This window comes from Calonectris borealis, chromosome 11, assembly GCF_964195595.1.
Source record: "Calonectris borealis chromosome 11, bCalBor7.hap1.2, whole genome shotgun sequence".
Lineage (NCBI taxonomy): Eukaryota > Metazoa > Chordata > Aves > Procellariiformes > Procellariidae > Calonectris > Calonectris borealis.
The window spans coordinates 13,695,930-13,721,110 of record NC_134322.1 but is presented as its reverse complement, the minus strand read 5'-3'; the positions used below and the strand labels follow the sequence as shown (position 1 = coordinate 13,721,110).

Sequence of the window (25,181 nt, the reverse complement as noted above, 5' to 3'; positions counted from 1 at the left end):
AGCAGGCGGGGCGGGACGGGGCGGGACGGCCCCGCCCCTCGCGGGGGGGCGGCCCCAGGCCCGCGAGCTCTTCCCGCTCCGCCCCGCCCCGCCCCCAGCGGGCGGTGCAGCGCCCCCTGCCGCCGGGCGGGCGCGCCCCGGAGCGGGGGCGGTCCCGGAAGTGCGCGGCGAGGCAGACGGGGGCGGTGGCCCGGTCGGGCCCTTCCCTTCCGGGCGGCGGCGGGGAGCGGGCCGCAGGCCGCGGCGGGAGTCGCCATGAGCGACGTGGTGGAGCGGACGCTGAGCGTGCTGCCCGGGCTGCTGGGGCAGCACGACCTGGGCGCCGGCCCGGGGGGCGCCGGCGGCCCTGGCAGGGTTTCGGCCACCTCCCGGCTCGGGAGCCTCATCCGGAGCATCACGGCGCTCACCTCCAAGCATGTACGGGCTGCGAGCGGCGCCCCGGGGCGGGCCGGGCCGGGCCTCCTGCTTCTCCCGCCGCCTGGAAGCGGGCGGGGGCCGGGCCTTTCTCCTCTCCCTTCCCGCCCCACAGCCTCCCTGAGGAGGAGGGCGTCCCGTGCGCCGTGGCGGGGCGCCGGCCTCTCCCCTCAGCCCCGGGGCTGTGTCTTGTTGAGCTCCGGAACCCGGCGGCAAACCTCACCGCGGTGCGTGTGCGCGGGCCGCCGCCTGACGCGGTTCTGTGGGGCGCAGGGAGCGGGGGAGCGCGGCCGAAAGTGCCGCCCTCTGCGCTTGGACGAGCAGCCCGGTACCTACCCTAAGTGAGGTATACGCGGGTTTTGAGAAGTCAGTGGAATACTGTTAAATTAACGTGTCTTCTTTGTTTCGTATTTTGCCTCCAAAATTTATGCGAGATTGAAGTAAGAAGTTTAATCTTTTCTAGGAAGAAGAAAAATTAATCCAGCAGGAACTAACCAGTCTGAAAGCAACAGTTTCTGCCCCCACCACAACACTTGTAAGTGCTGCTAGTTACGGGCTGTGGGAACAGCAGACCTAAGGTGAAGAAAAACGGTGTTCTCACTGTTTTTGCTAAGTGGAGTGTATGCGTTGTCTGCATTATAGATATTTAATCATCAGCATTAAAAGGTACCAATGTCTCTGCTTTTGCAGCATGGTTAAAATAGCGAGCACACTGTGATTCTGTTTGATGTGAACAAACTGTAACAACATGGCACCCAGAGTCTGTCATTCTGTAGTTTCTGAAATAATGCAGGCAAAAAGGCTAGGTGATGAACTGCTTCCATCAAATAATGTTCTTTGCAAGCTTTGCAGGCATTGTTTTTAAAATTTATTTATGCTATATAAGAAGCTGTGCTTTGTTGTATGCACTGTTACTCATGTCTGAGTTACAGGAGTTGATATATTCTGGTTTGAGTTAGCTAATGCATATCTCAGTCCCATGAGTGAGAATTTTTGAAGAGAAAAATAAAGTTTTACCTCACACATAGTGAAAACACATCCTAGGTCAGTGTAGTGATTGGTAAAAAATAATTTGCATTAGCAGTGTGATCATCTAATGCCTTAGATAATTCATATTTTTTATGTTAGTCGTAATTAATGTTGTGTTGATCACATGCATGCTAATCAAAATAAGATAACATCTTTAAGTGTAGTATATGGGGAGTTCTGCTCTTACGGTCAAAAATTAATACTGATTTGCAGAAGAGGTTCATAGCAAAGGAAAAATCACATATACCCAGATTTTGGAAAATGAATGTGAATGCGCTTATGTTTCTACCAGATTAAGTCCTCTACTTCATTAGAGCAGTGAAGAAAAGCATAAAACATGGCTGACTTAAAATTCTCAATAATTTATAGTAATTTATTTTTGGTATTTCAGAGGCTGATGAAAGAATGTATGGTGAGACTCATCTATTGTGAAATGCTGGGGTATGAGTCTTCCTTTGGATATATCCATGCAATCAAGCTTGCACAGCAAGGAAACCTTTTGGAGAAAAGAGTTGGTATGTGCATGGAGCTGTAGCCTTAACAATATTCTCAAACTGTATTTTTAAAGTTTCTTAGGATTTATAATTCATGTAAAAATCCAACTTACTTAAAATGTTCTTCTGTTTTCTTGGTCTTGTTTCATAGTCTCTCACTCCTCTTTGAAAATAACTAAATCCCTAGTTTGTGAGCTGCTTTTTATCTGCTTGTAGAACAGAAGGCAGGGGAAGTTAATTTATTTTAAATCATCAGTTGTTCTTTCATTGTTTTGAATTATGGCACCAATAAACAAGTAATTTAGGAGAAATTTTGTTAAAAAACACATCAAACTGAGAATGTGTTTCTGACAGGATTTGGTTTCTTTTTCAAGTACTGTAGTACAAGAGTAGACAAAGATGTTCATGTCAGACAATTTTTGCAAACATAGTATTGGTTTCCCAGTATTTAACTTAGAGATAGTTGTTTAGAATTTTTATAAAGGGCTTATTGGCCCTAAAATATTTTCTGTTTTGGTGCTTGTAGGATTTTTTTAGTTTAGAAACAGTTGTAGGAAATGAGGCAAATAGGGAGGTCCTTATAGCATAGGTGCAGAAGTTCCTGAGGAAATTTGAAAGGCTAGGTCAGATTTCTTTGAAATTTCATGCTGTTGTGATTTCCTTGCCTGCCAGTGTGGCTGTTAACTTGTTTCCAGTAGATTTGGTTTGAAGTAGCTGTCAGCCTGTCTCGTCTGGAGGATTTCCTTGCAGTTGCTGATTCAACTGCCTAGTGAAGACATTTCTTCTTGTTTGCAGAGAAAATGGTTTAACTCCAAGCAATATATGTCTGCATACACAGAAGGAAGGCAATGTCTTGCGGGATATGCTTGTTTGATATCCTTTGTTTGAATTTCATCTGGATCATCCACTCAAGTATTGGAGTTTCTGAGAGAATACGTTACAAGTGATGATTTAAAGTTGCTTTATCCCTGAGTAATGAAAGCCAGAGCGCAGATGCTCTGGTAGGGATTAAGAAATTCTATCTTCACCAAACCTGGGAGGGCAGGTGGTAAGCTGTTTTGAAGAAAACTTTGTGACCTCTGTAAGTGTCAAGAACCAATGTGTCTTGTTATTAATGGGTTTGAGATCTTTCCATACCAGAGCTCTTCTTGAGAAGGCTGTGGTGAAGCAACATTATTTTTTTTAAATATAGGTTGCTTAAAGTTCTGTGGACAAAAAGCGCCCTTAAGCTTTGACCTGCTAAAAGGATGTTATCAAGAGTGTGTGTGGGGGTTTTGGTTTTTTGTTGTTGTTCTGCAGTTATATGTGACGTATGAGGACGACCTTGTCTGTTCTTGGTGCAATATACCAAAGTCTGTGTTAAGGAAGTGTTGTCAGTTGATCCAATCAAGATGGGTTACTCTCTTACCCAATGTGAGCCTCAATGAATGAGAGCGAACTACATTTTTGCAGGTGTGCTAGGCTGACCAAGTCCATAGTTTCACAAGCAGATAGATCAATCTGATAGCCCAGACAATACAGTTATTTGTATCCAAGTTGCTCATTTTGATCCCTAAGCCCTGAATGAACCAAGACCTTTTTTTAAGATCCATCTCTGGATGGATCTGACAAATATTGTCATGAGTTGTGGCATGCCCCCCCCACTTTAAGTCCCTAGTTTAAAAGGAAGAGGGGTCTTGAAGAAAAAGGTTTCTGGCAGGTTTCTTTTCTGGGGTTCTGGAATTGTTTCCTCCTTGTTAAGAAACAACAAGGGAGTTTTTGGCATAGGATGGTGAATTTACTTCTGTATCCCAAGTTGAATATAAAATTTATTTGAAATGGAACGTTGTTTTTTTGAAAAAAAAAAAAAAGAAACGAATATAAAGAAGTGCATTTGTTGTGTAGTCTAGAAGGAATATACTTTTGTCCGTGCAGAGAAGATACTCATTTTCCAGGAAGTGATTTCTTGTGATGTTCTTGGCTGCTCTTTAGCTATAACAGTATTGTAATGTCTATTATTTCTCATAGCTTATGAATTCTTAGCTGTCATTTGTTGAGCTTTATTGCAACTTAAATATAACTGGTTTGCCTGGAAGTAAAAGGAAGTCTTGATATTTAAAACACAAGCAACTATCATCCAACAGTGGGTTTTTTTTGTTGGGTTTTTAATTGTTTGAATTAACTCTTCTTGTATTACAGACAGTCTTAAGTTTTCTATCTTGAAGTTGGTTATTGCTTGAAAGTAGTAATGGAGGCTGCTTTCTTTTATAGGTTACTTGGCAGTTTCTTTATTTCTCCATGAAAATCATGAACTGCTACTTCTACTTGTGAACACAGTTGTGAAGGTACAGTGTTTTTGGAGGTCTGGAGGTAAACTAAACTTGGACCAATTCTTCCCATTTTGTGTCACAGGACATCTAAGCTATGTACTCATTAATTCTGTCTTGCTGTCTTAAAGTTGCTGTTTCTTTGGTTAGCAATGAAAATTTGAAATGGCTTTCCCTGACTTTTTAATTTAATCTTGGCATTCCTGCTGTTGAAGCTATAATTTTAAATTTTTTCAAAGGAGATATACCATAAAATTTCTTTTATAAAGTGTGTACCAATTCTATACATTCTCAACTCCAGGAGGAGCCATGCATGCATATTTCAGTGTAAACTTCTGCTTTCAGCTGACAGCAAGTATCTGTTGGCTTCTTTGAGTTCTTCTGATAATTTTGATAGAAAATGGAAATATGCTTTGGACTGAAACTGAAAATCTGTTACCTAATAATACTTCATAGGTGTCATCTTCTGTATTACTGCCTCTTACATGGAGCAACAACGCTTTCTGTGTAATGATTACTTTTGTATTACAGTAGGCCAAAGTCACATAAATTATAGTGATGCTCATTTTGCTGTTGTGACTGAAAACTGTTTTATAATCTTTAAAAATCTGGCTTGAAACTAGTAAGGATATAGAAAGAAGTGAAAAAATGAGAGGCCACAAGGAACTAAGCCAAAATGAGCCCTAAAACCTATCTAGAACAAATGGCCAGAGCAAATAATGATGTGAGCTGGAAATCTTACATGTTTCATTTGTTTTGAAAAATAATTCTAGTCTCGTATTTCATGAATTCATCCATCCTTTTGGTTTAAGGTTAAAATGAGCTATATCTACTATTTTTAACTGTATTTAGGACAGATTGTGAATTTTTCTTCTTTCTTTTGTAGAACATTACGTGTAATTTGCATTCTCTTAGGGAGTAGGTAATGTCTTATTTTAGTGTACAAATGTGTAATTGGCAGTATTATTGAGCTTGCTCTTTTTTCTTTTTTTTTTTTTAATTCTTTGGGCTATATCGAAGGCACTAGAGAGAATACTGTTGAATTCTGTGAGAAGTGACTCATCCCACTGATCCAACTGGGGACTCAGCATAGTTCTGCAATCATCAAACTATTTCAGTAAACAAACATTGATTGTAGATCTATGTGTTAATCTTGCATACGTTTAAAATGAGTGTAGTTCTGTTACATGAATGCGAGGAGCTGCACGTTCCTTCTTCCTGTGTAAGAGAAGAAGAGAACTCTATTAGCTCAGTGAGATTTGACACTTCTCAAACAAGCAGACAACAGGATGGCTGGCAGCAGGATGCTTGCTGTAGGTGGGCTGTGTAGGTGGGCTAGATCCAGCCTGCTTGTGAAAAGTTTGGAGTATGTCTGTGCAGAATTTAAAAGTCTAAATGAAAAATGACTGTCTTATTTCAATGATTGTAACAGGACTTACAGAGCACTAATCTAGTAGAGGTGTGCATGGCATTAACCGTTGTCAGCCAGATCTTTCCACGGGAGATGATTCCAGCTGTTCTTCCCCTAATAGAAGACAAGCTCCAGCATTCTAAGTAAGTATTTATTTACAGAATTTCAAGTGGCCTTGTACAGTTGAATGACTTAATTTTTTAGGTAGTTTTAGTAAACTGGTGTGTTTTCTCTGAGTTGGTCTTTCTAATCATTACTTTCAGAAATTGTTCCTCTTGTAGTTTTTCTCTTGGATTCTTGTCTCATTTATTTGCATTCTTGACTGAGTATTGGATAGGTATTAATTTTTTTCATAACCAGTTTTGATGGGTAAATGTAATTGAATTTATCTGCTGGAGTCCTTTTAACAAATATGTGGATGAAGAAGTGTTTGTAGAGAAAGTGGAGAAACAGATTGGGATCCTTGAAGTACTTCACTGATGCTTTTTTTTTTTTGTAATAAAGCTCTTTATAGAAACTTTGTTGGTAAAAGTGTATCTGCAGATACCAATACCCTTGACTTGTTTGATTTTTAATTTGTAATATCCCATACACAGAGGATAACATTGTAAGTGTTGTGTGGATTAGAAAGGGAACTGCAGGATGAACTTCTAGACAGGTATTTTTTGGAGCTGCACATGTGACCACAACAGATTAGCAGTGGCCAATGTCATTGTTTATTTGGTGGCCATTGTTTTGAATCGTCAATCTGACATCAAGCTATGCTTTTCAGTTTGCTTTGTCACTTACTACTTAGATGGTATTTGCAAAGTCATTTATTATCAAATATGTAAAACACGGGTTCTCTCTCCAAATCATGGTGTTCTGATGGCTGGCCACATAATTTTACATTGCTGTAGAAATAACAAGTGCAAGTTGTTTTGTTAAGTCAAGTATTTAAAATACACAAGCAGCTTAATTTTGTTTTGTGTAAATCTCATTTGTCTTTAGGGAAATTATCCGAAGAAAAGCTGTTCAAGCTTTATATAAATTCTATCTCATTGCTCCGAACCAAGTTCAGCATATTCATGATAAGTTCCGGAAAGCCTTATGTGACAGGGATGCTGGAGTCATGGCTGCTTCTTTGCATATTTATCTTCAAATGATTAAGGTAGGGAAAGAATTAGAAGCACAACTGAACTTAGGAGCTATTTTTATATATGTATATAAATACACAGTGTACTGTACAGAAGTTTTGCAGAAAAAACTTACTTGTAGTCTTTAGAAAAGTTAATTTATGTGATCATGGATATCTGTGTTATGTTTGTGCTAGCTCTCCATTTAGCTTGACAGATCCACTTCTTGCATGATCCGAATGCTCAGCATCATTGGCATCCTTAGCTAGCGGATCTAACTTCTACAGTGTGTTAAAGGGTTTGCTGAAATTTGCTTGTAAATTATTATTTTTTCTTTTTACTGTTGCCTTCAAGTCCCATTCACTGCCTGTGCAAACGTGTAAGAAAATAGCATAGGTTTAAAGTGAAGAGCTCACAAGTGTTTGGGGGTGAGAGTAGAAGTTTGTTTTAACGAAATGAAACCATCAGTGTAGGTATTTTGATCTTACTCAATTTGTGGATTATTTTTACTTTTGAGGTGCTGTATCAAAATATTTGAATTGTATTTTGCTTTCATTATGAAGGAAAACTCATCTGGATACAAGGACTTGACCGGGAGTTTTGTAACCATCCTAAAGCAGGTAGTGGGAGGAAAGCTCCCTATTGACTTCAACTATCACAGCGTGCCAGCACCATGGTTACAAATTCAGCTTTTAAGAATATTGGGGCTGTTAGGAAAAGATGATCCAAGGTAACCAGATCTTTCTCTATAATTAGTAGTTTGAAGGTACAAAGAATACAGTCATGTCCTATACCTCATAGACAGCTCCCTGTTTTGTTTTGTTTTTTTTTCTTAACAAGAGGATTTCAGTGTTGAACTTACACATTTGTTATTAACCAATACAGTGAGCAGATACTTTTTAAACTGCAAAATTAGTTTCTTAGCTTCTGGATTGGCTAAACAATTGATTATTGTGGAATATGCTTGAAATATATTTTTTCTGGGACTTCTGTTACTAGGTTACCAAACAACTGTGTGAAAATCCAGAGTAAAGATACTTTAAAAAGTGGTGTCATTTTGTGAGGACCTAGTTGCCTGTGATCCTTTTCCTGTTTGTTTTATTTTTTATACAAGCAGTGATGGAAGTGTTTTTATTCTTGTGATGTGGTAAATGTTTCTTTTGAAAGCTGCAAACATCTTGTTAGATGCCATTTAGAAACATGTTGTAGAGCTCTTCCATGTTAAAGTGAATCTGTGGATATGAATAATTTGTGTTACAGATTTCAATACTAGTGTTTGAGCTGTTTGGCAAAATAAGACTACATGCTTGTTAGCGCTGCAAATAATTTTAAATTTTTTTTCTTGTTAAACAGGACAAGCGAATTGATGTATGATGTTCTAGATGAATCTTTAAGAAGAGCAGAGATAAATCATAATATTACATATGGTGGGTGAGGTTATTTATGTAATTAATCAGTATTTGGAAAAATTGAAAATGTGAGTAGTTGATCATGCTAAAATACATTGGCAGTACGTTTGAAAAATGTAATTATATTCTTAATATACAACTGTATCCTTAAGTGTCCGACTAATGAATTGTAAAACAAGTGATACATTGCTGTACGGCGCAGTTTTTTATCATTGAAGTAAAAGGTTTTTATTTACTGGGAATTCATCTTGACTGAAAAGCCTCTGTCCTATCTTTGCATTGTCCTTGGCCTTAAATACAGAAAGTCAGCTGCTTCATGAAAGCTCTTATTCAACATTGCTTAAGTTGAAGTAAATGGTAAAAGAAAAACGCTAGTGATACAGCCCTGTTTATTAGAAATGCTTAGATCTTCTTCTCACTGCCCTGAGAAAGGCAATAAAAAGTGTGCAAGAGTGACAGCATCAGTTCTTTACAGCTGTGTAGGGCTTTTCCTCTAGCCACAGTTAATAAAAATTAAACCTTGAGAGTTCAGTGATAGTGGTGCCTGTGAAAAGATGTTTTTGGCACACATCTCAATTTAAAATTTCTAGAACATGGTAGAAGACTATGTTAATTTCATTATCTTCTCAGCAGAGAAAGCTGTATTTGTTGCTAGAACAAAGCAAAAGGAATAATTGCACTGTTAAGTTTTTCTAATAAAAAGCTGAGCAGTTTATTTGCATTTTATTTTGCCTTCCCCTCCCCAGGTCTTGATACCTCCCCAAACACCCAGATCTGATGTTCTAGAACCCTACATTAAAAGCTGTTTCATATTAAAAAAAACCCTAAACCCTCCATTATTTTATTGTTAAAGTAAAGCCCCATAGGTGTTGCCAAAGTACCTGTGCTAATGGAACGGAAAGAAAATTGAGACTTTTTTAAAACAAACTGAGGAGGGAAAAAAAAAGGAACCTGGCCCAAAGCTCTAGATGTCTAATGCCTACTTGATACATGTTTTGCAAAGCATCATGTAAGTTTCACTTCCACTAAAAAGCGAAGCTTTGGGGAAGTATTCTCTTTTAGTAAATAATACATGAGGAAGCATCTGTCAGACATTTAGTGTATTCAGTTTATTGCTTCTATTCTTTTAGCAAGAACATTGGGAGGTGTGTTGCCTTATAATACAGACAATTTGCACTTGCAATTGCTAAGAGTTAAACAGTAAATTTGTTTCAGGCACTTAAGGGGCCAAAGTGGGTAGTTGATTATGATTTATAGATACCTATGTAGAATGTAGGTATGAAGCTTTTGTTCACATATGGTAAGCTTTTTATAAAACTTCAGTTGATGATCCTAGACAAAAGAAAAATGTAATGGAGTGATTACTCTTTCTTACACAAAGTCCTTGGTTATTGCATGTTTCTTGCTTCTTGTAGGCAACTGAGTTGTTAATATGCTAGTCTTTCTCAGATTTAGTTTTGTAATGCTTAAGAAGAGTAGGTGGTTGTCTGTTGGACAATTCAGAGACTGAATTACGAGAACAGCTGAAAATTACATCATGATTTTAAACTGGGGAGAATTAACTTGGGGAGAGTAACTTGGTCTGAATCTTTGCCCAGATTGCTCCCACAAAGGATTAATGACTGTTTGTGTGTTGTTCAGTTTACTTCTAGCTTTTTCTCAAACAACTATGCAAAGGTTTTTTAATAAGGATGTTCTTGGGATGATTTTGGCTGTCAGTAGTAGTTAAGAAATCATACGAATTATTGAAAAATATTTTGTCTCAAATCGTTGCCCATTGGCTTTCTAAAGACTGTCCCAGTCCAGTCCCTTGAGCAACTGTAGCAGACTTCAAGGTTGGAAGAACTTTAAGGACAGAAAGTTGTATGCACAATGGCAAAGGCTAATAAAAAAAAATGTGTATATACTAAAAGAGATAGTCTTTCTTCCTGTTTTTACTTATGTCAGTAGGTACTCTGCAGTTAGATTCAGTGGGGGTGGGACAACACTGCAATTCCTTGATACAGTCAGTGACTTGATTGCTTGTTAAAAATTTTTGCATTATAGAAGTATTTAATACACATTAATTACGTGTCCTTCCCCCCCCACAGCAATCTTGTTTGAATGTGTCCAAACAATTTATACAATTCATCCCAAATCTGAACTACTTGAAAAGGCTGCCAAGTGCATTGGAAAATTTGTTTTGTCACCCAAAATTAATTTGAAATACTTAGGTAAGGATACCTCATTTCATTAACATGTTTTTAATTTGATCATAGTAGTATACATTCTCTTATATCATTTCCAATCACTTATATTCTAGGTTTAAAGGCTCTGACCTATGTTATTCAGCAGGATCCTAATCTGGCACTTCAGCACCAGATGACAATAATTGAATGTCTGGACCATCCAGATCCCATTATTAAAAGGGAGGTCAGTGAATTTTTAAACATCAAAAATTAAGTTAGTTTTTAAGATGGCTGATAGGCTTTCTAAAATGAGTGGTGTAAAAGGCATATTATGTCTCAGTTATTGTGAGAGAGTGGTTATGAACAATATTAATGTGACAACCTGTGTAGTTAAGCAGTGTATTTCATTTAAGACTTGCCAAATAAATACAGTTTTTCAATTTGGCATCATACTGAAGTGTTTCTGTTTGCCTGTTTCCTTTTTTGAGTCATCAGAGCCAATTAAATATATTTTTTGCTTTCTCTTTCAGACTTTAGAGCTTCTCTATAGAATTACAAATGGACAGAATGTAATTGTCATAGTTCAGAAGATGCTTGACTACTTAAAAGAAAGCAAGGAAGAATATGCTATCATCAACTTAGTTGGCAAAATAGCAGAACTAGCTGAGAAATATCCTTTTCTTTTTCTGAACTAGCTGAGAAATATCCTTTTCTTTTTCTGAAGCTTTAAAGTCAGAGGTCAGGCAAATGTAGCATTTGTACCTTTCAAAGCATCTTTCATCATCTTTTGAAGTAGGAAGTGTTCCAGCTGTGCTTTCCACTCTTTCAAATGCAAAAAAAAATGCAAAAGAATATGCATACAAAAATGACCACAGTGTTTCTTGTATTTCACTGAGAGAAAGTAATGGCACTTGACTTTGGAATTTAGCATTAAAACCTTGTATTTTTAAATTAAAACTTTGAACTCTTACACCACTGCATGGAGAGAGATGCCTCAGTACTACATTGAGTGCTGTTCTGTAACTGTGGAAATTATCTTCCTGTTGGAGAACTCTTCATTGGTGTATGGATTTTTAAGAATAACACATTTTCATAGAAATAAAGACAAGAGTGTTTAACTATGCCAAAAAGATGAAAGTGATGATTAGGTGTTTGGCATATGGTAGACATTGCTGTTAGACTTGCCATTGCCTGATTTTTCTGTATGTATTCTTGTCTGATAATTTGAGTTGTAAGCTCTTTCTAACAGAGAGCTCCCTTACCATCCTATTTGTACACTGCTTGGCTCAGAGAGTAGCGTACAAAAAAAAGCTGTGTTGTCATGCCATATGCAAAAATAAGACAATAATATTAATGTTTCTGTACTGTTGAAAATTTCCATTCAGTAAGTGTGCATTTCCAAGATTTATTTGAGGGAAGGCAGAAGCTAACTTCCGAAGTTAGCAAAGGCTGATCAAATTTTAGGTGTATGAAAAAAGCAGTGTTGCTTTTTGTGGAGTACTTCAAAATGTTCATTGTTTTTCACTAAAACAGCAAAACACTGCCGAAAAGAACAGGTAGTCTATCATGGCTCAAGTGATATTGGGTAAACAAACTCAAAAGATTATGCTGGAAAGCTAGCACGTAACAAGTGTGAACTTAAAATACAGTAGGAGAGGTTTCTGGAGCTAAATCCTTGTGTGAACATGTAACTGTTCCTACTGTGTGAAGTCTACTTAAACTCTTATTTTTCACTCTAACATTTATTCATGCACAACTTAAGATGTATTGATTGGCAAGCTAGCAAATTGCACATAATGGATGGAGCTGTTACGTTCACTGCCTTTTTCAAAGGGCAGTAATTTAAGACTTTTCTACCTGACTGCCAGTTTTCATGAAGTTTACAGGAAACACTTCATAAAAAGATACAGGAGTATTTCCTCTTCAGTTAGATTGAGCTGATATTTGACTATCAGGCCCCCAGCTTACTGGGGAGAGCAAGATGGGTAGCTTATTTGTGGAAAATTTGTTTCTTTAGAAAATGCACTAAAAAAGAAAGAAAAAGTTACGCCTTAGCACTTCATTCCTTAACATCTGGACACATATGCCCCTGACAATGAGTGGTTCATCCAAACAATGAATGCCGTATTTTCAGTTGGAGGTGATGTTGTGCATCCTGATATCCCAAACAACTTTCTGAGGCTGTTGGCTGAAGGTGAGTAACTCCCCGAATGCTGTGAAGAATTAGACCGGTTCCTTAATCATCTGGCTTTTTTTTCTTAAAATGCACTTTGAAATATTTGATGGGAGGTGTTATTTGTGTTTCAGGCGAAGTATGTATTGTTTTCTATCTAGGATTTGATGATGGAAAAGAAGATGATCAGCTACGGATGTATGCAGTACAGTCTTATTTAGCATTACTTGAAGAGGAAGATGCATTGTATCCACAGAAATTCCTTCAAGTTATGAGTTGGGTAAGGTAGACACATGGTCAAAATTGAATACACAGATATGAGGAAACTGTCAAAGGTGGTGATGTTTTTAATAAATATTTTTAAATTTTATTTTTAGTCATGAATATTCTGGTTTTACTTGAAGTCAAAATAATGTGCTGAAATTTATTCTTAGTGACTTCTTTTGGTGCCCGAGGACTACTTAGCTTGTCACAGTTTGTGGAAAAGCTGACTTGCTCCCTTTAAAGCAGGTGACTGTTGGAATGGCTTAGCAGCTACATGAATCTGGCTGCATGCTTAGAGCCTTTCTGTCTTCATCAGGATTAGGCCAGATGTGGTTGTGAAATGCATTTTTAGCCTTGCAGGTGACTGGCCAAGCGCTATGCTAGTATTGCCTGGCACCTGGGTAAGCTTCAGCTTCCACCCAAGGAAGAGGCTGCAGAATGAGCAAATCATATTTTGTAAGGGCCTAATTGCTATGTTTAGCTTTCTTTTCAAGACAGCTATTTGATTTTTAAGAAGCTAAAAGTTGGAGTCTGCTGAGGTAAACACAAAGATTGTTTCAAGCCTTTGACATTTAAAACACAAAATGGTAAAGAAGTAATTTAGAACATGTTTAAATAATAGTTTCTTGAATGTGAGGTGGATTTTATTATGGTGTTATTTAGTATTACATTCTAATTTCAAAACTGAAAGCACTGCTCTGTGTGACTAAATGCATATTTTGTCTCTTCTTTGTGAATAGGTGTTGGGGGAATATTCCAGCCTTGTTGCAGATGTTGATCCAGAAGTTATTTTGACAAAGCTACACAGCCTGCTGAAGAAGACTTTTGTTACTTCTGAAACTAAAGTGTGGATAATGGCTGCAGTCACCAAGATAGCATCACGTACCTCCTGCTCGAAAACAGTCGACAAACTAATCGGAGAATTCAGCAACTCTCTAGACACCTACATGAGACAATATGCCTTTGAATTGAAGCATCTGTGTGAAGACAAAGCACTGATGAAAACCTTGCTTCCATTTGATGCTAGTTGCAATGACATGGTGGTAAGACAGCTGCCATGTGTGTTCTTCATGAACCTCTTTGTAGTTCGGGGGGTTGAATATTTTGGTAAAAAGTGTTTTCAAAATGAATGATATTTGACAGTTCTGACTGGTGCCAGTCTTTAGTCTGCTTAAAGTGAGTTTTCAGAAACATGCTTTTTCAGGCATATGTGATGAATCATAATGTTCTATACTGAAAGATAAAGAACCATGGTGTTTAGATAGTAAGCTGGAGTAGCTTTTAAGAAAATTATGATTTCATACGCTGATGGTTTTTTTTTGTTGTTGTCTTTTTTTTTTAAAGACAAGTTAGGCCTGCTTTAGTGATTTTAATTCAAATGGTTTCCCTCCTATTTAGAAACTACTGATCTTGATGCTGAAATGTCCATAATAAATGATGGAAAATAGCATTGATATTGCTGAGGTTTTTGAGGGGAGCTTTTTGAATTCAGTGTTTTCATATAACGGTAGGATCTACCATTTTGGGAAAACTTCACTCTGCCTTTTTTTTCCTTTTTTCTTGTTTAGACAAAAAAAATCAGGAGCAGAATAGTCAAGTTACAAATCTCTAGCTCAAAATCTGTTTCAACATACTTGCTTAACAACTTCTGTTAATGCAGCAGCTTTACTGGTAGATACAGGAGATGTGAGACAGAAGATCCTGATTCGCTGATAAGACACAATATTCTTCTGGTAACATCAGGCTCATGCATAGAAAATATTTTCATTGGTTTCTCACTTTTCTTAATTCTGTGTAGGTAGATGCTTCCTTATCTTTTCTGGATGGCTTTGTGGCTGAGGGACTTGGTCGTGGTGCAGCACCGTATAAGCCTCATCACCAGAGACAAGAGGAGAAACTTTCTCAGGAAAAAGGTGACTGTTAGTTTGCAGCATTTATTAAATAGCTGGTAAATTATCTGATAAGTATTAACAAACAATCTAAGTGTACAGGTAGTATTATTTCTTGAAGTAATGTTATCTTAATCTTAATACATGTCTTGTCTGTAGACTTAGCCAAGTTCAACTTATATTTTTAGTTCCACATCTGTCTAGCTGGTATATGTAACTGTTCATTTATCATAGGTTGCTGTTCCGGAGGTGAGATCATTTCTCTGCTGGTCTATGGGATTTGAAATTTATGGGGATTATTAAAGTGAAAGCAAAGGATTCCTAACTTTACTATACTAAGCACTTAGTCTTGACTGCGGAATTATAGTTTGCAGTAATAACCATTGTGAACTTATTTTATGACACAAATCTTATATTTCTTACCTAGTGCAGGTACAGATAAGACAGCAGTATGTGCTTTTATTTATTTAAAAATACCCCAAAACTTTACCTATAGTGCATTTTTTAAATTATTTTCGCTTTTTTGCCATGGAAATACTCGTTTACTTTATCATAGCTAGTCACATAAGGATTTCTTTTAGACACTTCTGAATGATTCACTTTGAGGTTGGAAAGCTTTTCTAAAGCATTCCTCAGCTTTGCTTTACTGTTGAGGAATTAGGAAAATGAGTATCATACACTGCATCATCTACAATTAAATTATTATTTTTAAAAGAAGATTTTGACCTGGCGGGTTAATGCATACAATAAATAATATTGTCCATTTGCTTGCATGGGTAGCTTGGCAGAATTTAACACTTTTCTGAGATAATTATAAATTCAGAGTATTATATGTACAGCCTCCACTTTAAGCCTGCTAGAAAATTCAAAATTTTGGTGGAGAAATGTTGAACATGGTCAAATATGTTGAAACCGAATATTCTACACTGTTTTTTCCATGCGTGTAAAACCCAATGAGGGATACAATCTACTGTATGTCAGATTGAGCTCATAATAGTGCTTCATACTGAGGTGTTGAGAACTAAATTAGTGGTCTTTACGGCTGAAGAACATCCATTTAGCACTCTGGTGTTTGCAGTGTTCTTACAATTTGCAGGGAAGCCATTGTAGGAAGCAGATTATGAACTTCTGTTTTTTCTCAGTAGTCACAAGTACTGATTAGCATCTTCCACTGGTTCATAAATATTTTAGGAGGTAAGATATAGGTGAGGTAGAATATTCAGAAACCTTATAGAAGGGGAGTCCACTGAGTTTATTGAAATTCTTTGTTTATAGATAACTAAATTTATGGGTTGGTAAAGTTTGAATATCTTTATGTGGATGCTGTTTATCACAAAGCCCCTTGGATCTCTGCTCCTTCTAGTTTCTTTATGGGACAGGACACTTCCTTAGCACTGCCTCCTCCTTTATCAGGAGGCTTCTGTCATCCCAGATGCCCAACAGCTTTGCCCTGCTGCTTCTCTTTGCTGGGAAGAAGGAAGTGTAAGGCTGGGGTGGAGATGAGGGAAAGGGACTGTACCCCTTGATAGTTCCAGGGCTGCAAAGGAGAGTCTGCGCTCTGCTTCATACATAACAATGACGGTTCGTGTTATAGTCCAAAACAATTTTTAGAAGCTATTCAAACTACATTTTGATTCGTAAAGCATAGCTAAGGTGGCTGGTTCTGAATCCTGATTTGCAAGTCTTAGTGGAAATGATTTATCACCCAAGGCATCAAGTATGTTTGCAAAACAGACAGTGATATATGGACATAATGTTGTGGACTCAAAATGTTATTTAGGCTCATGAACAAATGGGAAAGCTCACTTATTTAGATCCAATACAGTACTTCTGTCTACAAATACTAAGCATCAGCAGATGTTTTAGTGATACACTGTAAAGGCACTATTTCTGTTTAATTTCAGTATTTAAAACCGAACACCAAATGAATAAATGTTTTAGATAAATCCTTTGTGTGTCCGAAAAAACTTATTTGAGAACAGAAGCATCCATTTTTAATGGGGATAGGAATGGGAAGCCTGAGAAGTGCACCAGTACAGCATATCTATTTTCAGAAAATAGATTTCTTTCTTACCTTTTTATGCCTCATTGTAAGATTCTGTCTGTCTTGCAGCTCTGAATTTTGAACCTTATGGATTGTCATTTGCTTCAAGTGTGTCCTCATCTGGCGTCACCGGCAGACAGTCCCCCACTGGTTTATCTTTTGGTTCTGATACGTCTGGTAATAGTGCTGAGACAGGGCATAAAGAGTGAGTTAATTTGTGTTTGAAATGTAGTACATTTAAGCTTCTGTTCTAATCAGTATCATGTGTCTTTGCTTCTTCACTACATGGAACTAAAAAGAATACAGTTGAACTTGGAAACCTCTATCATGTAAGAAGAAATTAAGATGGCATCTTCTTTGAAATAACTAGGAAAAAAGCTAATGCAGTTAGACTGTTTTTCAGCTTTCTTCACAAAGTACAAATTAAGTGATAGTTAATGCAGTAAAACTGGGACAGAATTACTGATTACATGATAAAGTATTTTTTTTTTCTCTGGCTTCTTTCTTTTTCTCACAGGCTACACTTTTTATGGGCTTACAATAATGTGCCTTTTAAGGAAACTTTTTTAGATAAAAGCGAGGCTAAGATTTGTCGTGTAAGATAATCCTTAAGTTTTGGAACACTACAAATAAATTCTATATCCATAGTTTCATACAAATAAATAACTTCATTTGTACTCTGGTAAATTGGTATGCAGGAAACCTTGGAAGCTTTTTCAGAGTCTTTAACCAGTTTGTGTGAGAAAATTTGAGTGAGGCTTTTAGGTGTAGGACTTGCAGCATTTTGCCTGTCTGTTGAATTAACTTCTGCTAGAGTTCAGGGTGTCTGAGAACATGAACACTTTTCATAAGAAATAAAAATACTATCTAGATTTCTTCTAATTTTCAATCTTGTAATTAACTTAAATTATTTTTCAAGGGATCAGCAATAGAACTATTTAAATATACTTAGAGATTCCCAGAATCTTTCTCCTTGGGAGAAAGATAGATACCATGTTGCTTGTATTCACTTTTACAAAATTACACAAATACATTGTGAATGTAATCTGAAACTCCAGATGGAGTTGGCAGAGTCAGTCTACTACTGGCTGCAGGTGTCTAATGCTGACTTAGCATAGGTCTGTACTTAAGACTATATAGCCTAGTCCAATTTTGCATTTGCGGGGTGTTTTAAAAGGAATGAATGACATTACTAACATAGAGCTTCATGCAGATGCAAAAGTGTTCATTTATATTCCACTAGTCACTGTGTATATCAAAGTACCAAAGCTGTGAATGGTGGTTAAAGTAGAATGTTGGCATGTTTTTATGAACGTGGTGTTCATACGGTTGATCCTGCTTTGTTTTGTTTGCCTTTTTAGAACAAATACTTTGAAACTTGAGGGAGTACGCAAGCTATGGGGCAAAGAAGGCTATCTTCCAAAGAAAGAAAACAAAGTAGGGAAAGAAAATGAGCCACAAACTGTTTCTTGCGGCAGCTTATTACCAGGACAGGCGGGTGATCCTCCTGCATCACGGTCTGATCAAGTTGCCAGCCTCTCTGAGGAAGATAAAGAGAAGCAGCAGTTAGCATCAACTTTGTTTATTGGGCTAGGATCAAATGCTGGTGTCAGTCTGGTAAGTGGTTCTTTTGAGATTTAACATTTAAAGTGTATATATTGCCTTATTTACAATTACAGATATTTATATGCAAATGAAGATCAAATTAGTGTTGTGGTAGAACGAGGCAAAAAACCCCAAGTCATTGAAAAGCTATTGAAAATTACTTTCGTAATCTGAAGTTAAGAACCTGAAACAGGTTGGATATTACTTGATGAAGCGACCTCTGGAGCAGATCTGATTCAGAAATTACATGTTTCACTTCAAGTCTGTTTACATGTTGCACTTAAAGTCTTAGTCTCAGTTTTCCCGAACAACTTGACCCAACTTTGCAGAGCTGTTGGTGTTCATTTGGCAGTCGGGCTAGAGTTTGCCCTATGTCAAGACCATTTTTTATTTATGTATGGTAATATACAGAACATCACACAATTCACCATTAGCTAATCTTTTTAAGACTGGCATTATCATATTAGCCAGCTAAAATCTTGGCATTTATCACTAATTTAACCAGAGAACGTCTACCTGTGCTTGCTTTTTAATAGGAGCTTTTAATTTATGTTTTAGAGAACCTAGAGTCATTCTTGCATTATAGGCTAATCCAATACCCTGTAAGAAATACAACAGAAGCCTGTTACAGGATCATTAAAATGTTTGGAATCTGTTTGTGTTTGTCATCTGAGTTGATTCCTTGGTCATTATTTGTCCTTGCCCACTCTGTTTCATGTTGTTAACAGTAACACAGCTGGTTGCTAGAAGCTTCCCCACCAATTTTTTTTTTTTCTTTTCAGATGGGGAAAGCGGACACAGCTACTCAGAAGTTCAAAAGAAAATCAAAGATAAATGAAACTCAAAATAGTGAGGAGGACTCAGACTTCCAAAATAGTGGTGCTTCAGATTTTGGTCCCTTACTTGATACAGTACCTATTAACATGGAAGACTGTGAGGGAAACATACACACAAGGTTAAGGAAAGCCTCCCTGTGTTCTTCAGATATCGTAGAAGATAATTTAGTATTTGAAACATCTCAGTCCCTAAAAAAATCTGGTCTGGATGACAGACTTTCAGATAGTATGCTGTCACAGTCATCTTTGTTTGCTGATAGTAATATTGAAATTTTTCAGCCTTCTCCAAGTGCTCAGTGTGAAAGTGCCAGTAAACCACCATTGGTCCCTTCCTTACCAGAAGAGCTAGAAGAGCTCAATCACTCTGGAGTAGTGGAACTTTGTCAGAGTGATGCCTTAGCTCTGCATTTATGTAAGGTGTGGACAGATGACTCTTTGTTGCTCACTGTTTTTGTTTCAAATAAAACCGCTTCTGCACTTAATGCTGTGAACTTAGTGTTTGAAGAAGCAGAACATTTTCAGGTAAGAAACTTTGTTTCCATTATATTGCAAATTCACTTGGAACTTCTTTCTTTTTGCTTGCGTTTAAGTGTGCAATATTTGGTTTAATGTAATAGCCATGCCTTTTTCCCAAAGCATTTCTTTAAAACCTGTGGTATGGCTATTATACACATCCTGAAGGGTAATGAAAGAAATCTCAATACTAAACTTAGTGTCATTTGGTATAAAAGTTAGTATCTCACTTTTTTAATTCACCTTGATTTTATTTCCTACTGCTTGCCTCCATATAACAAATATGTATGACTTTTCGGTTCTGAATTCAGCTTCTTTCTGGTGTTTAAGACTGAATGCAAACCTAACCAGTCGTATTCAGAATGGTATGACTTGAGTTGCCAAAGAAATCACTGTGTAACCTTTTTTGTCTGGGTGTGACTATCGGGCTTGTGCATTCATTTGTATTTATCTGATAGACAGACATGATGCAGTTTCTTCCATCAGTCATGTTTCATTCTTGTTCTCATGCATTCAGTTGATGTTGGAGAGGAGTCGGTCAGTTTATTTTTTGACATTGGCTACATCTGGGATTTAACTATGCTTGGAAAAAGCATGTGATAGTCTTGATAGAAAGGTCTCTTAAATAAGTGGAAAGCTATTTAGGAATTGCCTATAGACATGACTATCCACAGATTTTGCTGAAAGAAGCACAGAATTATGAAACCTTGGAGACACTCAGGAAGTGATAACTAGATAAAGAGAATTAAGCAGAATGTTTCTCTTAGAATTGACTTAATCAAGGAAGTGCTAATTGATTATGAAGTCTCCTTCCTTCCCATTTCTGGCTTGAATCAAACCTGTCATGGCATTGATACAAAGTGGGCATCTCACGTCTAGTTTTTCCTTGTAATTCACTTAAGTTTCCACACAGACCACTACCACAGATAGAATCTATGTTACTAGTTTGTTTGGAGAGGCCATGGACTGCTGAGCAATCTTGAAATTTTCCTGGTTATTAGGGATGATTTCTCAACTTCTTGCTTTTAGCATATAGCTTGGGGTATGTTGCAATATCACTTGCTCTTGTATATTAGTTTGTTTTGGGACTGAACTACGGAATTCAGGTTCTTGGTCATCAGTTCTTGGTCTCTCTGAACAAATACTCAGCGGTGGGGAAGCCAGTTGGCAGAAAGAGATCAATTTCTCCAGTGTTTTAATTCTCATAGAACTTTTGTAGATGTTAATGATTGATGTATCCTCAATGAGAGCTGAGAAATGGTAGCTATGTTCACTTGCCAAATAGACCACGAAAAATCAATTGAAATAAAAGGCACTTGCACAATTTTATAGCTGTATCTTAGCCACTTACACAACTTGACAGCAAGACTTATATTCTATATTTGTTTTAAAAAATTATATAGATTTTGGAGAGTCCTACCTACCAGTTTCCTGTAATTGAAGCTCAAAGTGTGGAATGTTGCCAGAAATGTGTGTGGATGGACAAAATCTGTACACAGGGAATTCTTTCTGGCTCTGTTAATTACCAGTCAGAGATGGAAACTCGCCTTGACTTTTCCATAACTTTATCATTGTTGGACTTCATCAGGTAAATAAAATAAGCTGCAGTTTTTAAAAACGCGTGTATTCAAATAAGTATTGGACAAGGGCAGGATGATTTGGGTACTGATTATGAAAATATAAGGCGTCATCTTCAGCAGCTAATTTTAATCTAATTGAGATGACTTTTAAAGATGGTAAATGGTTATTTATACACTTACAAAGAAAGGGCAAAGTTCCAGGAAGAAGCACAAATCCAGTGAGAATATTGACAGTAGCTGCAGGTTAGAATAGCCTTGAACTACAGAATGCGTTTTTGAGGAGGCATTCTGTTTTAAAATATGGCATAATATAAACATGTCAAACTGCAATAAGTGATTTGAGTACAGAGACCCATACATTATATGAAAAGGCTGACAACTTTTGCAGGGGAAGAAGAAAGCTCATTCTATTCATTTTTGAACACTGCATTTATTTTAGGAGTAGAAAAAGCAAGTGTTCTTTTTCCAGTAGACTTTTCTGTTTTATAGTGAAATCCACCTTGTTTTCCATAATAAAGTCTACCTCTCATGGAACTTGTTTCGTCTCTTTCAGTGGGCAAATACCTCAAGGCCATTCACTTTGGTCTTCCATTTACATAGAATAATGTATTTTTTTAAAATTTAGAAATCTAAAGCAAGGAATAAAACTTTTTTAAAATGTTAAGCTGGGAAGAGGAGGGGTTTGTTTAAACTAACCTGTATTTGCTTATTGCTTGCTCTAGTGTCCTGTTGCTTCCAGATACGATTTTTTGGGAGACCAAATATATTCTGAATAATGTATCTTATTTTGCTAAGATATGTGGTGAACTTATTTTTAGGCCAATGGAAATGACTACAGAAGACTTTGGGAAGCTGTGGTTGTCCCTTTCCAATGATGTGAAACAGAATATAAAAATGTCATGTTCTCAAGATTCCCTTTCAGCAGCTCTGAATACACTGCAGCAGAAGCTGAAACTCCATATAGTTGATATTATAGGTGAGTGAAAGTATACTGTAAGGTTGCTTAGAACCTGTAATTTTTCCCAGGAAAATAAGTGCATGGAAGCAGGTATCTTACAGATTAAGACAGGGAACACTTAGGAGCATAGTAAGCACAGGAGCATTGCCCTATGGACTTATTTGCCTTACTCAGGGGTCTATGTGAAGATTGATGTAAAGGTACAAGTGTACAGCAAACAGTAAATTTTACAAGGGAGCAAACAGTTGCACTGTGAAGAGTTTTGGACAGGACAAAAAAATGGGAATGAAGGTATGTAACATATGAAGCTGGGATTACGTGCAGGAGGCATCATTTTTGGTGACATGTTAGAGGAGTAGGGATAAGAGAAGAGAACAGCAGAAACGGAGTTTGAGAGAAAGATACATTTTTTTGTGACCTATACTATAGCTATTGTTACTTGTTAATTGTTACTTCATTTTTTCTGTGGCCTCTGTTTTAAGGTAATGAGGGAATACTGGCATGCCAGCTACTTCCATCTGTGCCCTGTCTGCTGCACTGTCGTACTCACTCAGGGATGCTGGCTTTGTGGTTCAGATCGCCTTGTTCTGCTCTTCCAGATGGTTTGCTTTATCAGTGTCAAAAGGTGATGGAGGAATCCTAATAACAATAGTGCCTGCCTTAATCTATTTGGTGTGTGAAAAGCAAATCAAAGATTTATACAGTTGCACAGATAATTACCAAAGCTAAATTAAGGTACTGCTTCTCAGAAGTATTAAAAGTTTTCTTCCAGCTGGCGCATGTGGGGGAAGAATGATGACCTAAATTACGCCTGCAAAAACATGCTCAGGACTGTACAGTCACTAACAAGTAATCCATTAAAGTATTGTTACCTGTTTCAGTGAAATGTATATTTCTTAATTTTGTTGTAAATGACTGAAAGTATTTATTTTTATTATGCAGCTTTTATAGATGCCAACAATTATTCCTCATAGCAACTACTTAAATATGATTTTAAAGAAAACATATCTCCATTATGAGGTCAGACCTGATCAGTTATCAGGATCATCTAATTTTATTTTGATAATTTTTCTAAAGCTATTTTTAATCACTGCTGGCAACAAGACCTGTATTGGTGGTTGTATAAAGTAACTTATGTCGCAACAAATGTGTGTTTTGAAAATAGTTAAAAGATTTTAGTGAGCACCACACTTCCCATGATCTTTAATACTTACCATTTAAGTGGTAATGTCTAAATAGGTTTTTGGCAGGAGGCAGGCATGTGAAACTGTATGGGAGCACCTCATGGGAGATGATCTAAGGCCCTTCAGGTTAGTTCCTGTCTGCAGTTCTTCCTGCCTCGTGTTTCAGTCACGTTCCCTTTCCTTAGGGGTCTGTGACAGTCACTGAATATTTGTGCATGTCTGAAGGTAAGTTTCATGCGGATCAAGTCTGAGGTGACCGAGCCGGGGGTAGCTGGCTGTGGACATGTTGACTAGTTGGTTGTTGGCTAGTGGACGTGTTCATTGCTCTCCAGTCAATCCTATAAATTTAATCAGGCCAATATCTCTGTCCATGAAAATTTACATGGAGGAAATTTTCATTTATTTTTACTTCTAATTATTTATAGCCTCAGTATGACTCTTTAACCTTTGACTTGCACAGATGTGGCTGTATTGTGTGTGCATGGCTAGGAACTGCAGTAAGGCAGTAGAGATCTAAATCGGAGCAGCATATGTGAATAAATGTGTCTGTCTAGATTGTCTCCTTTTCTTCCTGAAATAACCTCGCAGTCTTGAAAATCCAGCAATCTTAATTTATTTAGATGCTAAATGAAAACTTTAATACTGTTTAACATTATTTATAGCTGGTTGTGTTTTTTACTTAAGAACATCAAAGATTGTACACACGTTTCAGATGTAGTATAAATGGATTCTACAGTGGAATTCTCTCCTTTGTGTGTTTAACAAGTAAATTCTTTGTTATATTTCAGCGGTACTGGTTCTCACCTGATAAGCACTGGTTGTAAAGGAAAATAAAATATTCTGTTACTTGGCTAATGTTATGGTAAATGTTCATGAAATCATCATAAGGATGTTAATGTGCTGATAGTTTCTTTTTTGTTTGTTTGTTTTTTTAAGTCAAGCCACTTCTATTATCACAAGTACAATCATTTAAGCAAAGCTCCTTTTTTATTGCTGTTTCAGTACCCTCTTACTGAGGAATGTAAAGTGCACTGAACCTGTAAATATAGCTAACGTTCTGCATACTGTAATGTTTACTTGCGCTTCAAGACAATTTATATAAATGAAAACTGATTTATAGTGGAGTAATTTCCAGCAAACTATTTCCCTGCTGGTAAATCAGACTTGTGTTATGCAATTGGACTTTTGTAATTATATGAACTATAATAGAAGTATCTGTATCTGGCCTATGCATTTAAACCATTTCAGCAATGAGATGTTCATGTCCTAGTGTTTAAAAGAACAGCAAAAGACAATAATGCCTTCTATTGTTCATGTAATGTTCTTTATAATCTTTCTCACTGTATGAATAGCGTATGTTAAGCTGTCAATATGCAGATTCGAAGAGCTTTATGGTAACATCACATAAAGGGGATAGCAGGGAATTGTACCTGTGTCAGTCTTTATTTTTAGATTGCCCAGCAAATGTTTTTCTTAATCTATCACCATCTTTGCATTTCTTGTAGTTTAATAAAATTGTTTCATTTAAAAAAAATTAGCTTGATACTTAAATATTCTTTGCTACCACATGTAGCAGTGTTTCTGCATATTAAGAACTAGGTTCTATTTTGTTTCTCTTTGCATCTGAACAGTGATGAATAATGTAACATTGCAGAAGTCTTGAATCCATTGGTGATTTAAATGTCCCGTGTCTCAGTTGGAGGTATAAAAAGAGTGAAAGAGTACACTTTGGATGTTTTGAACAGCACTCTGTGTGCCAGCTCACGTTATCTGATACTCTGTTTGGAAT

At 37.2% G+C, this 25,181-nt stretch overlaps 1 protein-coding gene across 8 annotated transcripts; it reads left to right on the top strand.

Moving 5' to 3' along the window:
* Positions 1-184: 184 nt before the first annotated feature.
* Positions 185-24,850, top strand: AP4E1 (adaptor related protein complex 4 subunit epsilon 1). 8 transcript variants are annotated; one of them, XM_075160069.1, is made up of 21 exons: positions 185-417; positions 878-949; positions 1,835-1,958; positions 4,188-4,261; positions 5,676-5,797; positions 6,645-6,804; positions 7,333-7,499; positions 8,123-8,196; positions 10,269-10,391; positions 10,481-10,590; positions 10,877-11,020; positions 12,432-12,540; positions 12,681-12,799; positions 13,524-13,826; positions 14,582-14,696; positions 16,786-16,921; positions 18,078-18,333; positions 19,104-19,679; positions 21,074-21,258; positions 22,069-22,226; positions 22,691-24,850. In XM_075160069.1, exons 1-21 carry the CDS (start codon positions 256-258, stop codon positions 22,849-22,851), a joined length of 3,450 nt encoding a protein of 1,149 aa, XP_075016170.1. In that variant the 5' UTR covers positions 185-255; the 3' UTR covers positions 22,852-24,850. The 8 variants fall into 8 exon arrangements, with proteins under 8 accessions (XP_075016170.1, XP_075016163.1, XP_075016164.1 ...); XM_075160062.1 differs by having other exon boundaries at positions 188-417; positions 10,877-11,016; positions 12,428-12,540; XM_075160063.1 differs by lacking the exon at positions 10,269-10,391 and having other exon boundaries at positions 188-417.
* Positions 24,851-25,181: the final 331 nt, after the last annotated feature.